General features: G+C 40.3%; 1 protein-coding gene and 1 long non-coding RNA gene across 2 annotated transcripts in view; one reads left to right on the top strand and one right to left on the bottom strand.

Annotated features, from left to right (window-relative positions):
- On the top strand, positions 1-1,416 carry LOC146369509 (uncharacterized). Its single transcript, XR_014797389.1, has 2 exons — positions 1-274; positions 896-1,416. It is a non-coding gene; the product is annotated as an uncharacterized LOC146369509 (long non-coding RNA).
- A 7,773-nt stretch (positions 1,417-9,189) lies between these two features.
- The window catches only part of plxnb2a.1 (plexin b2a, tandem duplicate 1), a 222,397-nt gene continuing 215,672 nt past the window's right edge, over positions 9,190-15,914 (bottom strand). The window contains exons 39-43 of the mRNA XM_084910354.1: positions 13,572-13,719; positions 12,843-12,907; positions 12,371-12,446; positions 11,266-11,340; positions 9,190-10,724 (exon numbers count right to left, since the gene is read on the bottom strand). Of these exons, the coding sequence (XP_084766480.1) occupies positions 10,620-10,724; positions 11,266-11,340; positions 12,371-12,446; positions 12,843-12,907; positions 13,572-13,719 (469 nt within the window). The 3' untranslated portion in view covers positions 9,190-10,619. The remainder of the gene's footprint in view (positions 10,725-11,265; positions 11,341-12,370; positions 12,447-12,842; positions 12,908-13,571; positions 13,720-15,914) is intronic.

Here is a 15,914-nt window from a genome sequence, read left to right as displayed (position 1 = left end):
CGGGGTCTACGAATCAAAACAAACACACTGTGTTGGAACGACGATTACAAGATGCTTAAAAGCAGCTCAACAGAGAATGGACTGTATAGAGACCGATTTCGTTCAGAGGGGAAGCAGCCGTACTTGCAGAAAATAGCTACATTGGAAATGTGGACCCGTATGAAATACGGCCGTGGAGTAGAAACCCTGAAGACCAACTGCTATTGACGTAGCCTGACATATTTTCGTACCTTATCTGTGGAATCAGCGCGTACAAGTCGTCATTCAAACAAAGGTAAGTCAGCTCGAGTACTGCGTGTGAAATGCGTTTGATTTCCCTGCAAACATTCACATTAGTGCAGCATAAATTCATTCATGAGGGGAAATTACAGTGAGAACATGTGGAGGCTGTTAGGTGGATAACATAGTGAGTTCAGTGCATTGCTGTGACATTGTCCTGAAGGATTTAGTTATTCTTTATGGTTAAAGAAATTGCAATGATTTATTCATATTTATTATAAATAATTCTAATTATACATCTTGCTTACATATTTGTATCTTGTGTCACTAAAAATACATTTTATTTAAATTTTATACATTGATTAATGACCTGCAGAATCTCCTTATCATATTAAGGGATTCATAATTGTCACTTTATCCTTTCTCCATCTCTAAAGTGATTACATTACACATGACATACTTTAGGTTCATTTTCTGCAGGCAGGTTTCTGACAGAGAACAGGCAGATTTACACTATAACTTGCAGCGATGGACACATAAAGAAATGAAAATTACATGTATGTGCTAACTTTCTAAACACTTTGTTACATTGATGATAAAGTAGATAAAACACATTTATGTCGGCCTTGGCTCATAGTTCTTGTCTTTAAATGAACTTTGTCTGTGTGTGTTTCAGGTCCTGCACTCAAAGACTGAATGAACCAGCATTGCAGCCATGGGTCACTGTGAGCATCACAGGGGAAGGTTGAAGACGCCCACTGCACCTGTAAGGCCGGAGTCGTGGAGACCTGCACCCATGTCACTGCTCTTCTGTTTAATGTAGAAGCAACAGTGTTGATCTGTGGCACAAGGACTGTTACAGATGAACCTGCATACTGGGTTTTGCTGGGTAATATGACCAAGATACAGCCAGAGGTTGGCCATAAGATAGACTTCTCCTCTTCAGCTGCCCAAAAAAAGGCTCTTGATCAAAACATAAACAGACCATCCGTATTGAAAGGTAAAAGGAGCCGTCCTCAAAAAAGAAAAATCCCACCTGCTACTGTGGAGGAGTTGTCAATGCTAATAATGCCATAATGTTTTATCTTGGGGTCTAGATTTATGCCTGTTGTGCACTGCCATGTAAATAATTTGCATTTACTGAATATGTACTGACTGAGTCCCACTGTTCAAAAATATAATAAAGAAACAAAATAATTTTTGCCTTTTTTTTTTTTTTTTTTTTTTTTTAAATTAAAACCACTTTATAGAACATCACATCCGTTACAATGTAGAATCCATATCATTTATAGTTTACAAATGACAAAATGTTTACATAAAATCACGAGTGTTTACATGATATCACCCACTACTAACATTACTTTATTTACTGTATCTTTTGAAAAAATACCGCTATTTATACAGCAAAAGACTTAAGAATATTTAACAGGAGCAGGTTTCATTTTTCCCTGGTTTTACTACCACACTGTTCACCAAACCTTCACCATCTTATCCAGGAGGGTCACCTCTTCACCCTGTCATGGAAGAAGTAATCTGATTGGCATGGTGGTATGTTTGAAGCAGGTCCTTTGTGTAGCACTGGAACCCAGTCATGATGTTTCATCCATTTCATAGGCTGGTTTGCTGCAATAATGCCAAATAATTAGCAACTCTATAAATAGAAGGTAGTTCTGCAAAATCACTCAGTAGGATGTTTGTTCTAATTTGCTATGACCTCAGAGTGCATCGAAAATCAAACTAATAGGCTATAAAGAGTGATATGAACATATTTACAACTTACCAGAATGAAAATGTCCGGAGCACCAACAGATATTTGGAGATGGAAGAGAACTGGATATCAGCTCGTCTCACAGCTGCTATCCAGGCCTTCGTTTGGTAACATCGATACACAAGCGGCCTCATGTTGCTTCCAGGTTGGGAAAGAATGAAAAGACAAACCCTTTTCAAGCTTATTCTCTTGCCGGTCGTGCGATCGAACATTGCAGCCGACCACACAGCAAGAACGAACCATGGCTGTCGTGTGTGCCTTCGCTCCTTTTTCGCTTGCGCTTTGTTTAGACCCCCAAAATGGCGGATCGGGCCAAAATCCTTTCCACGCTCACCCCCGTGACATCACGCTCCAAAGCCCTATAAAAGCCCATAACGGGCACTCACAGGCTGTATCCAAATTCAGGGTGTAATTCGTAAACACTTAAAGCTGAAATTCTGCACTGCACATCTTAATTAATCAAACCAAATTACTTATGGACCTGTGTACATGTGCACACATAGTCTGATGGGTGAGTGAAGTTGAACTCATACCAAAGCGACACTATACCTCGTGCTGAGTATGATCCAGGATAAGTGATTTATTCGTCTCCATAAATTTGTGTTTGTTGTGGAAAAACTGAATCTAGACGTTTAGAATTCATGGCGCTGCAGTGCAGTTCTCAGCTATGAACACAGAGGGGCAGTGATGTCACTTCTTTCATCAGTGGCTGATCTGTTCAGAGCAAGAGCCCCAAAAAGTGAGATTTGCTGCTGAGATTTCTTCCCTAACACACAAATAAAGGTCAAAGCAGAGAAACAGGAATAAAGGGAAAAGGACAAATACTCAGGCTGCACAGGCGGCTGCTGAACACATCAGCTGGGAGCTCTGTGGGAAAACAATGGGAGTAGGTTAAGCGCAAGTTTGTGCTTTCCTTTTTTTTTCCTTCAAGAATCTCACCAGGTTATCATGTGTTGAGTGTAGGAAAGCATGGTTTTCTTAAATTCCTGATTGCTCTAAATCTAAAAACAGATTATTCACTAATAATTTCTACATCTGTGCAGGGAGTATGAACGTGGCAGAGCCCAGTGTCTGTCAGGAGTTTGATGGCAGATGTGCTTCCAATTCCTGTGAATTGCAAACAGGAGGCTCCTCTGAGTAAAGCTCGCCGTGTCCTCGCTTCAGGCTGTTGGAGGTGTGTGTTTGTCAGTTAAACACAGATTTCTGCTGAGAAACACGCAGACAGGCCTTCCTGTGATGCCTGAATAAATTAGGACGAAAGCTGATTAATCCTCTGAAGCTCTTTTGTCTCTCAATATGAATGAACATCATTGCAGCTGTCTCTCACAAATGCTGGTTTATATTCAGAAAACAGAAAAAAATATATATAGTTCTTCACAAAGCTGCAGATTTCAAAACTTAAGTAGGACTCGTGTGTTTGCAGAGAATGGAAAGAAAATATCCAGCGAGCTTTAGATCTGAGAGTTTGACCTTGTTGAGGTCAGAGCGGCCCGACTGCTTCAAGCTTGTCACATCTCTGAATGCACAACGCGTTGAACCTCGAAGCTGACAGACTACAGCAGCACAAGAGCACACCAGGTGTCACTGTTAGCTAACAGGAAACTGACGCTACAACTCACACAGAATCATATTTGTGATTAAGTAGGACTGAGGATGCTAGAGGGAGTTTTAAGAGCCTTTTTGAGTTTTCAGGTGGAGTTGTGGGCTCCTCAGTTCTGCCTGTGGGTGGAGCCCTCCTGCTCAGGTTGCCCTTCTCATACCTGCTCTGAAAACCCTCATGAATTCTTTCACCACAATGGTTTTGTGTCCCATCCCTCACTAACCTGCTCTGTGCCGCTTCTTCTGACGTAATGTGTTCAAAACCAGCCAATGACCTTTGGACTTGTGTACCTGTAGGGAGAAGGACTCCACCTGTCTGCTCACTCACTTTTCCTGAAACTCGCCACCTAAGCCTTAGTCGCTTACACCTCAGAGTAAGCGTGTTAGACTTGATCTGAAGCTTTTACTGCAAAACTCATGTCCATCTTGGTCTCAAAGTCTGAATGTTAAGAATTGAATACTTTTCAATACATTTTTTAACCCTGTAAAGCCTGAATTATGAAAGACTTCATAGGAAAGTCAACTTTTTAAAATTGTTTATTTAACCTTCTGACAACATCCAAAAAAGGAAAAGGAAGGCTGACGTCTCGCAGGTATCTGTCCCACCATGAAATGGGAACGAAGCTCTGGCTTCAAAGATGCCTGGACGATCGTAATAACGACGATCTTTGGTTGGCTCGCCATCCAGTTAACTGGAACTGTGGAATCTCTGTTCTTCAATGGAGGCCTGCTTCGTTTCGTCTGTCAAACTGTTTACCAGATGGAAAAAACCCCTGACCTACAGACAGGTCACATGATCCATATGGTCACAGTTTCTCCATACACTGAGCATGTCATACACAGTCAGTGTAACCTTTATCTCAGTTCAACCAGCTAAGTGAACTTTAACCCCTTCAACTTGAAGTGCTCCCTTACAGTTCAAGATTTCAATCAATCAATATTTTATTTCTATAGCACATTTAAAAAGGACCGTGTCCATCAAAGTTCTTCACACAAGGTAGCAAAGCAGATTACAACAAAGGCAACAGTTATAGTTACAGTTACATAGCACAACTGCAGACCAGGTGGAAGTCCAAACTAATTTGCTTCAAAAGCTAGATGGAACAGGTGAGTTTTTAAGCGTGATTTAAACGATTGATTGAATGGAATCTGACATGCGGACATCGATAGGAAGATTATTCCAGAGTTTGGGTGCGGCAATTGCAAAAGCTCAGTCCCCTCTAGTCTTTCGTCAGGGCCTTTGTTGCACTAAGAGCAGTTGGTTAGAGGATCTGAGTGCTCTCTTGGGGCTATACACGTCGAGAAGTTCTGTTAGGTAACTGGGCGTCAGGTTATTTAAAATTTTAAAAGTATACAAAAGGATTTTAAAAACGATACAGTATTTAACAGGAAAGTAACAAGCAGGTTGGTCTAGTTGCCATAATTAGTGTAACACAGTGGAATGAGTGTTGAACAAAATGTGTATTAGTGATGTCCTCAACTTGGAAGATCTGAAAGGCACTCCAAGAGGCATTTAACCAATTTTTCATGAAGGATCAGAGGGTGTTAACAGAAGGTCCAAACAACATCTTCTAGGTATGTGAAACACTAAAAGATTAAAGTCAAAGATTGTATGTTGATTGTTCGTGTGATGGCACACTATGACAAAATGAAACACAACAACTTTCCTTATGTATAAATCTTTATTGGATATTTGGACTTCCTAGATCTGGATTTTTCTGCCCACTTCTCCACTTCCTAAGAAGAGTCACCGATTTGGGCTTCAGTCCAGTCCAGACCAGTTGTGGTTACTGGTAGTGCTGTTACTGTCCATTTTAATGCTTTTAAACTTGGTCCAGTTCTTCCAAACCAACTGTTTCCAACAACAATGGTACAAGGACAAACAATGGCAGCGCTGATGTACAAAGAAAAGGCTGTTGGTAAAAGCATCAGTACCAGTGGGCGGTTTTCTTTAACATCTAGAAACTCTCAAAACTGTTCACGTGTTCTTCGTAAAACGTAAATTTTTCAAATACACTTTAGTTGTACATCATTTAAAACACAAAACACTAAACCTCAAATAACAGACGAATAAACTGACTTCACATCCCTGTGCATTCCAACATTTTCTGCACCTTTACCCTGAAAGCCACTTCATTAAACCACAAACATCACACATTCACATCAAACTTCTGCACAGACCAGAAGAACTGCAGTTTACTGTGGGTGACATTTAACTCTGGTTGAATGAATATATGTTAACATATGTAGTCTTCATACATGGAACGAAATGTTGGGTGAACCAACCTTTGCCCCTGCACATTTGTGGCAGAGGAAAGTTTAAAAATGTGTTGATAAAGAAAAATTCAACAGTATATTTTTTTTCTTCTGCTTTTCCTTTTTTAAAATTGCCAGACCTTTGGGAGATGAAGAGCAATATGGTTGCCATAGTTTGATGATTTGTGGCTCAGTCACACTGGAGGACAGAAAATTGAACAGCAACCTTGCAACTAGGAAAAAAAGTGGTGGTTGGCCGATGATTGAATATATTTTTTATTTATTATTTTGCTGTCAGAGACACTCCTCCAAGCAGCCATTTCAAATGCAACGAGATTGCAAGTTCATTGCACACAGTTTAAATAATTTTGGTGGCACTGCGGTCTCTGACCACTCTAGAGTGACCGTAGCATTAAATTTGTGTTGTGTGCAAACTTTAAAAACTCTTATTTATTAGAGCTTTTGTTCCCCCCACCCCCCACTGTGATCTTGCGGTTATTAAACCTGCTATAAACATGAACATCTTTCTAGACACCTTTTCTTTTTGGCTTTTACTTTCTCTTCCAGTCTTTAAGGCACTCACTGGTGGCAAAAAGAAGGCAGAAACAAGCAAGAGTTGGTGAAAGATAGGAGACAGTGAATCCCGATTATAATGAGGTCTTATCATATAAATCTAAATTGAGCACAGGGTTAGTTCAGAAAAGCCACAAAGCCAAGCCAGCTCTGCTGCACATCCAGTTGGCTTGTCTTTCATATGCCAGTTTTTTAAGCTGCTGTAAGGTCCCAGAATGGGCAGGAGGCAGAAATTACTTTCTTTCACTGTGGTGACTGAAATGTATTTGTAAAATCAGACTGAGCTCTGACCTCAGTAACACAATGGGAAACAGAGCTCAAACATTTCTAGCTAAAGTGGCTTTTAAAAGCCGGTCAAATTTTGCTTCGTGTGTTCCATTTCTTAACATCTGAACTGAAAAGAAACCTTTAAAAGATTAGAAGTTCCCTATTTTACGCAAAACTGCAATAACAGTCCGAGAAAATTCCACACACAGCACTTTCTTGAGTGTTTTTGGTACCAAAGTGGTTCAAAGAAATCAAAGTGAAAACAAGCTAAGATGTATTTATATCTGGTGGTCATCTGGTGCCAGATTCTTATCAGAGCTTTGCAGTGTTTCCATCAAGTACCAGAGACACTGCACTGGTTGTATTGCTCCACAGATTAAAGTTGCAGTTTGCGAGGCTTGAAACACAAGAAATAAACATCTCCTGAAAGACGACCACACAACTTACAAACTGCACATTAAATCTTTGATAATAAGTCGAGCTCTCATCTCAAGATCATCGTCTGGGTTCAGGAAGAAAAGAATAATGCAGATGTATCATGATTTTGTGTTGGCAATGAATAATGTGCAGCAAAAGAAAAAATAAATGAGTTCATTTAAACTTCTGTGGTGTAACAGCACTTTTTTGATTTACGCAAACATATGAACAAACAGTGAATGGAAATATGCCGTTTTTGTTCCTCTGACACGCTGACACGTTTCCTCACTGCCCTGCAAACTATTTTTGAAAATACCGAATCTTTTAGGGAGTTGTTAGCATGTATATTCCTGCAATACTGGGATTGTACAACTTTGCAGACTCAAAGTAGAACATGAAGGTCAGAGAATATGGAAGATTTAAAATGCTTAGACAAAAAACACTCCAAAGTGTTTTGTTTTTGAAGGTGCATTGGGCTGCTCCATCATTTCCCAAGCGGTCGCCATAGTGGATGGATCCATGTTTGAGCTGGCACAGATTTTAATATCTGATCACATGTTTATTTTAGCATTAAATTAAATGTTTTTGTTATTGCTAATTATTTTTGAAGACTTTAGATGCAAAAGCCTCTAAGCACCAGAATGCTATGAAGCTACTATTGTGTAGTTGTCCTTTCAAACCCACACTCAACACAGTCTGTTGGTAAAATCAGGTCATGTGATTTTCCAACAGGACATTTCTTAGTTTGTTCATGTCAACTTCATGCACTTTTACATGCATGTCTCAAATTACTTGACATGCGGGATGTAGGAGTTTGCCCAACAGGTCTGTGTGTTTGTGGACTTTGAAAAAGCATTCGACAGCACTCCTGGGAGTGTCCTGTAGGGTCCTGAAGGTTATCAGGTCCATGTAAAACTGAAAAAGTTGTTAATTTTGATTAATTTTTTATACATCATTATTTGACAGGAATTTCATATTTATCTTTATTCTGAACAAAGTGTAGTGTATCTGTGTAGGTTCTCAGTCCTCTTTTATATATTAGTCCAACTCCCATGGTAGTATTCTTTCAGAATACCATGACCTCAACTTCAAGAAGTCCAGTCGCCTTTTTTCCAAACTCTTAAGTGTAAGGTGTAGTTATTGTTTGCTGTGATGGTTTTGACATTTTTATGGACTGGCTTCTAGCACATGTTGACATTTTTTGTTTTACCAGCCTTAGTTGTTGTTCTTTTAGTTGTTTTTACTGTCATACTGTGTGTGGTGGGGCGTGGTCTGCAGCGCAGCCGCGGGGGGAGGCAGATACACATGAGCGGCATCCACAATTATGCCTTGCCGGTTTAAAACGGATGAACGGCCTGTTGTTGTTGTGTGTTCGACTGGCGGCTGACAAGATACAGCAACCAGTAATAAAGTATGCTGAAAGGTGTTGTGGTCAGGTCTGTCGTGCATTGTTTGCATTGTGTTATTCTTTCTCTTTTGTATGTTATTCCATCATTGTTGTGTGTTTTTTCCTTATTTTAGTTGCATTTTAGTTTGTAAAGCACTTCATGGAGCATGAACTGTTGGAAATGTGCTATATAAATAAACTTGACCTTGATTTAGATTGTTGCATATCACTTTTCTTATCTTAAATTACATGTTATGGATTTTTTCCAGCTTCATCTTTAATGATTATTTTAAACGTTTCCTATTTTTTGTCCCAAGACGTGGAAAAAAAACGGCACAGTTGATCCAACTTTCATATTTACGAATAAGCCATTGCACTGCACTGATAAAACATTTAAAGCAAAACATATCAGGCAGAGGTTTGTGGACCTCAAGTTTTCAAGTTTTGTTTATATGTTTAAGAGATAACTGATAGTGCTTACATTTATTAAACACGTATTTTATTTTTATTTTTTTAAAGTGTTTCTTGGGTTTGTATGCTTTTTAAATCTTCCATACAATAAGGATGAAGGTGACAGACTGTTCAGAGGCACTTAGATTTTTAAAATCCATGTGCTGCCGGGTGTAATTGAACTGACTCCATGCATTATCCTTTACTCATCCTTTAACTCCGATAACAATATCAATTAATACAATCCAAAAAATAGAGGACATAACAAGCAGATTTATTTCATTTTAACACTTTACCACCTTAAATTTTTCAAAGATCCTGTGATACCCTGTCTTCAGAAAACATGAAAGTAAGCAGACCTTCTCTTGCATGTGGACTTGAACAGAAAAATGGAAAACAAAAGCAGCGTTATTTTTGCAAGGGGTACGGCAAAAGAAGCGAAACTGTACAGATTATAAAAGCAAAAATCAGGCACAAACATAACAATTTTGGCTGTTCACATGATTAGGCTGTTGTGATTTTTTTAGATTTTTTTTTGTTGTTGCAGTAAATAAAAAAGCCGCTTAGTTAAAAACAAACAAACAAAAACCAAATAAAAAACCCCACTTTTACACACACCCTCACAGACTGTTTGCAAAAGAATAAAACTAAATGGTACCATGTCAGTCCATTAAAAAGAAACATTTCATGTTGGATATGCAAAGCCTCTGCCTAAAGCCTGCACACAAACAAACAAACCTAAACAAACTAAATGAAATTATTCAGCTGTGAGTCACAAGCACAGTATCATCAGCATTGAAACACATACTGCTGCTAACTGTAGAGAAAAAACTACATTTGGCCATGATACAAGGGAAAAAAACCTGCTGCTTTCTGGGTTTATATAACTCCTCGTACCCCGAATTCACTGTCCTTTGTTCCTCCATTGAGACCCCTGATTGGTCAGTGGTGTGTACCGTAGAGGTTTCCCCATTTTATTCAAACTTAATCTTGTATACTTTAGGATGAAATTCACCCCACATCCACAGTTTCCAGACTTCAGAAAGTGGTCAGAAAAGGTGCCCAGAGCAGCTGCACTTCCAAAGAAGAGCAGAGTACCAAAAAGGACATATTTGGGAATGCCTCATTTCCATGCTCATTCTTCAAAAAAAATCCCAAAATCTGAAGCCTTCATTTCTTGTGCGGCACGTTTTTCCTTCAGTCCTTACATGATGAAATTAAAATTTGTGGCACATTGAAGCCAAATACAGAAACAACAAGGTCCGAGGAGTACACCAATGTACATCCCAGCTACAATTAAAAAAATAACTCTGATTTCACACAACTTTCATCTGTAATCACATTGCGCCATTTCACATCTCTCCTCGCAATTTTTTTTGAGATGCCAAGCAGAAGTACGCCATGTAGGTGTAGTAGATATCAACACTTTAGTTTCCACCACTCCGGGTGTACGTTAACACTTTCCTCACCCCTCCAGACGTCCCATAACTCCTCCCCCTTTAGTCCTTCCTTTGGATCCACCGACCAATCCCCTCACCCCTGCCAATTACTTCAGTCATTACATGATTAAACATTCAGTAGAGTCCGTGAGCTCGCCATCCTTTGAGTCCTTGTGTTGAAAACAAAATCCTGTATTTTAGCATCCATAAGCTCCTCCCCCCGAACCCTCCTCGAGGTCTGGCGTCAAAGGTCGGTGACCTTATTCTCTAGGGCGGCAGCGACCTGTTGAAGGCGAAGGGTGAGCTGTTTGTTCTGGGCTGCTGGGTCCTCGTCCAGCGACTGGATTATCTGAAAGAAAAAAAAATTAAAACTGAAGCATATTTAGGTCAATATGTGTAAAAGGTTTTATAGTTAATACAAAAAAATCCTCTGAGTAACTATAACCAGACGGAAAATCTTTCTTGTGCCGCCATCTAGTGGCTGTTTTATCCCAGCATTAAAAAAAAAATGCAACGCTATATTAGAGGCAGATATATTAGATTTACTGGTTTACGCCTAAACTTCAAATTGAAAGCACTCTGTGGTACTCTCTCTTCGAACAGAAATCGAACAGAAAAAACAATATTTGGCAAATATGAGAGAAAAATCTGTTGCTTTTTAGGCTTATTAAACTTAATGCATCTTGATCACTCACTGAAGTTTTACCAACACTGGAAAAGTTTATTATGAAAATCGTCGATATCAGTCCAGTGAAATAATAATCTGGATTTCTGTGCAACTTATTTTAAGCTTAAATAACAATGATAACAGCTCTCTTCCCCCTTGTAGCTCATGGATTCAGCACACACAACAGCACAAAGGTAGATAAATTGAAAACAGCAGCTCTCACCACATCGTAGTACTTGCTGGCGAACTGGTACAGTTGATTTAAGGCCACCTGGGTGTTCAGCTTGTCTGTGTGTTGCTACAAAGGAGAGAGTATGAGCACAGTTCAGACAGGTGCTGCATCTACTTTCAAGTCTTAAGAAACATTTTTGAAGCTTTGCACACTTTTGATACTCAGAGGTTAATTAAAATAAAAATAAATGGATCCAAATATCTAAGTCTTAACTGGATGGAGCTGCTCAGGATTCAACCCCTGTTCTTTTGTGTAGTTTAGCAAATAGTTGCTGCATTTTATATTCCATACTGATGCTCTACACCGAAAGCCACTTCATTAGGTACACCTGTTCAACTGCTCATTAAGGCAAGTATCTAAATCAGCCAATCACATGGGAGTATCTCAGAGCCTGTAGGCATGTGGATGTGGTCAAGATGACCTGCTGAAGTTCAAGCTGATTATCAGAATGAGGAAGGTGACTGAAGTGACTTTGAACATAGCCAGAAGAGTCTGAGTATTTCAGAAATTAATGATCTGATAGGACTTTGTCACACAATCATCTCTAGAGTTCACAGAAAAATAGTCAGAAAAAGAGAAAATGTCCAGGAAGTGGCAGTTCTCTTAGACAAAAATGCCCGTTGAGGTCAGAGGAGAATCACCAGAAGCCTTCCAGCTGATAGGAAGACAACAGTGACTCAAACAACCACTCGTTACAACCACAGTGTGCAGAAAAGCATCTCTTAACATGTTAATCCTTAAAGCAGATGGGCTACAGCAGCAGAAGACTGCTGTAGCCCAGGAGTGGTGCCGCTCCTCTCGGTAAAGAACAGGAAGCTGAAGCAGCCGACAAATCTGCAGCGGCTGTGTGATGCCATTGTGTCAACGTAGACGAGTATCTCTGAGGACAGTTTGCAGCACCTTGTCGAATCTGTGCCGCGAAGAATTAATGCAGATCGAAGGCAAATAGAAGATTCAACCCAGGACTGTCAAGGTATACTGTATAATCTTGTATAATCTTCACCTGTTAGTTAGTTACTACTTATAGTAACTACTTGCACATGCACTGCAGAGGGATGAAACATGCAACAAAGCACAAACAGAGGTTGGTTCATACCCTGGACACCTCAGCGAGGTGCGTGTTCATGTCCTGGTCACTGACTGGAACCATCTGCCTGATGCCCCTGTAGTAACTGTGGAAAGAGACACAGTCAAAACAAACTATCAGGTGATTTCTGTGAGTTCATTCAGAAAGAATCACGCAGTGGATCATCAGACGGCTGTCCTGATTAACCATTGAGGGTTTTAGTCCACTTTTCAAACAGCCTCCAAGCTCAGCAGCTGTGATTTCACCAAATATTAGAAAATCCAAGAGGACTGAAGCAAACATCTGTCAAACCACACCAACAAGAGCCATCAGTACAAAAGAAATGGTTAGTGATGCATGAAAAGACCTTTGAGAGCTCACATTTTCACAGAATACATTCAAACACGCTGCCATTTTTAAAATTTCACTCTGCTGTTCAGCCAAAACACCATTTCATATACACACGTTTCCTCTCTGAGGATATTTAGAGGTTTAAACTCACTCATCGACCATCTTCTTGTACGTGGAAATCTCTTTTGCATAGAGTAGCTTGTTGCTGGGAGACTCCTGCAGCCAGAGAGAGAAAATAGATGAGCATGTTTGTATGAACACGACAAAAAAGAAGGAGGTAAATCTGCCTCCTCGTCATCAAAAAGTGTGAAAATGTAGCTTTCAGTTCAAGAAAAACACTCAAATAACAGAAGATTTCCCTCTACCTCTCAAAACGTTCCTGTCACAACGTAAGTGTGCACAGAAAGCAGGTTTTTGTAAATACCAATCAAAATCTACGCTGCACTTAAAATGCCACCTCTGGCTGTAAACACAGAAGTCCCGCCCACCCGCAGTTCAAATCTTATGTTAACAAGGGGCAGCCAATCAAAAGAAAGCTAGTTAAAACGGAAAGTGGCTTTAAAAGTCTAAACAGTCTTTACTGCGATTACAAGAAAATCGTCCACAGGAGGGCGACAGAGAGCTGACAGCCTGTAGTGTGACTTTCACTTCAGCGTCCTCTCTGTTGTTGATTTGACAACCATAAATTGCCTCTGGTTGCTTCAGCAATCACAGAAATCCACCGAGCTGTCAGGGTGCATAACCAAATATCTACTTTAACACATTTTAAATGACGGCAAAAAGTGGACATCATCTGACTCTCTGGGGCCCAGATCGCTTCTCTCTCAGAGACATTCACAGGGTTACAAACATGGCGCTCTTTGAACGGACTGATGCTCACTCTGCTCAGCTTGTGCTCTGTCTTGGTGCAGGCGTCCATGAAGGTCTGTGCGATGACGTGCAGCGAAGCGTCCACCACCTCCGTCACGTGGACGTCGAAGATGAAGTGAGGGTTCCTCAGGATGTTCACCCAGAACCGCATAGGCAGGCTGAGGACACACAAAGACATCTGCTGCTTAAAGTCACGACTCTGGAATATTTTTTTTATTTGTTGTTGAGCTGTTCGTGGCAATCATGTTTCATTTCGGTCGTTTTGGATGTCAGTACTGTAATTTTGTTCGTCTTTAGTTTTGGATGTCTATTGCCATTTTGTGTCTCTTTTTAAGAATTTTGTGGTCAGTTTATTTGTCTTTAAGTTGGTTTTGACCTGTTCGTAGATGATACAAGTCTTATTTGGGTATTTTTGTGTCTCTTTGTGGTCCTTTGGTCCTCTGTTTTCTTGAGTCATTCTGGATGTGTTTGTGGTTAGTATGTGTTTTACTTTGGTTATTTTGGATTTCATGAAGGTAATTTTACTTTACATTGTTTTGGATCTCTGGAACCAATTCATGTTTCATTTAATACGTTAGTTTCTCTCTGTGTTTATCTTCAAACTTTTGTGTTTAATTTTAGTCATTTTGCATCTTTTTGTGGCCGTTCTTTATCTTTAAAGTCAGCATTTGGTTCCATTTTTGTGGTTTTTGCCACATTAATATTTTTCTTCTTTTCGAGACCAATTTGCATCTCATTTTTGTTGGGTCATGGTTCTTTGCAGCTCTTTCCGGATCACTTTGTAAGTCCATTCAGCAATAGTTGGCCAAAAAACAAGAATTTTGTTTTTGTGATAAACCAAAAAAGTAAAATTTGCCAGAGTACGAGCTGAAAATGTGAAGCAATGGATCCGAAAGCTCGGCAGGTGGAGCAATGCTTACTAGGGATGGGTATCGTTTAGGTTTTATCTGATACCAGTACCAAACCGGTACTTTTGAAACGGTGCCAGTGCTTAAACGGTGCTCGAACCAGTGCTTAAAGAATGGAGAACACACACTTTGTCCAAAAACCTCTCATGTTTAGCCGTTTCCCTCTTTTTCTTTGGTCATTTTAGCCTTTTTGGCCAGGGTGAAGGGAGTATCTGCCATCAAACAAGAAGACAGCCGCATGTAACTACGACGGTGTTTGCTAGTTCACCTTACATGCATTAATGTAATAACGTAGTTAGCTTACTCAACGTAAACTACACATGAACAGGATTAAGCTACTCACGCAGAGAAGAACGGCTGCTGCTGCCATCATCGTCCGTCATCATTTCTGCTACACTGGCAGGGCTAGGGGCCAGGACTCTCCTCTTCGGGTTCTTGGGGGATGTTGCTAACTCCGGGTCCGATAACAGGCACCACACCCGCAGTAGATGTGCACGGTGTGAGGTCTCGCAGCAAGCTATCAAATACGGTGCATTTCTCGGCTTTTAACAAAATGCTATACGTCGCCAGGTGTTTCATCAGATTCGAGGAGTTACCTCCTTTGCACAGTATCACCTTAAAGCACTTGTTGCCGGCTGCTGAGTTTGCATCTTTTGCTGTGAAGTACAGCCAGACTTTGACTTCGCTTTGGGCGTTTTTAATCTGTAGCTCTGCTCTAAAAGAACGTACGTACCTGGGCCCGCCTACTACGCTTGCAAAGGTAAAATGATTGGCTAGAATCCAAAGTGTATGACATCTCAGGAAAAAAAAAAAAGCACTGAAATAAAGCACCGAAATGTGCGCTGCTTTTCGGTCTGGTTACTACCGTTTATGTCAGAACCGGTGCCATTACCGGTACCCATCCCTAATGCTTACTGTAGTAGATGCTCAGTTTCAGACTTCAGGATGTAGCCGACGCTCCATTTCCCTTTACTCCTCCTTCTCTCCTTTCATCCCCCCACCCTCACTGCCTCCCCAGACCATAACCCCCATCAATAATTCACCAGAACTGATAAATATTTCATTTACCAACTTGTTCAGATGTGTGTGTATGTGTGCCTCTGATGATTGACAGGCTTAGCTCAAGGCCAGTTTGAAAACAGAGAAGTTTGGACTTAAAAAAAAAGAGGAAGAAAAAAAAAAGAGGAAGAAAAAAAAAAGAGGAAGAAAAAAAAAAAGCAATCTCCCCATCTCTCTCAGTTTCTCTATCCTTCTCCGTTGTCTCTGCTCCGTCATCGTTTATCTGCCCTGATAACAGCCTGTCAATTAAATCAGGCTTTTATGTGGTCCACGGCCCGGTTTAGAAGTGACGAGGACATAATTACTCCCTCCTTTGGCTGATGAAGTATCTCACACACAGACACACACAGAGCAGTGAAGCAACATAATTATTTCTCTTAGCTGGT

The sequence above is a fragment of the Perissodus microlepis genome, chromosome 17 (assembly GCF_051167445.1).
Source record: "Perissodus microlepis isolate ML-2025 ecotype Zambia chromosome 17, ASM5116744v1, whole genome shotgun sequence".
NCBI classification, from domain to species: Eukaryota; Metazoa; Chordata; class Actinopteri; order Cichliformes; family Cichlidae; genus Perissodus; species Perissodus microlepis.
Note: the sequence above shows the minus strand (reverse complement) of the source record. Positions and strands in the feature narration are given on the sequence as shown.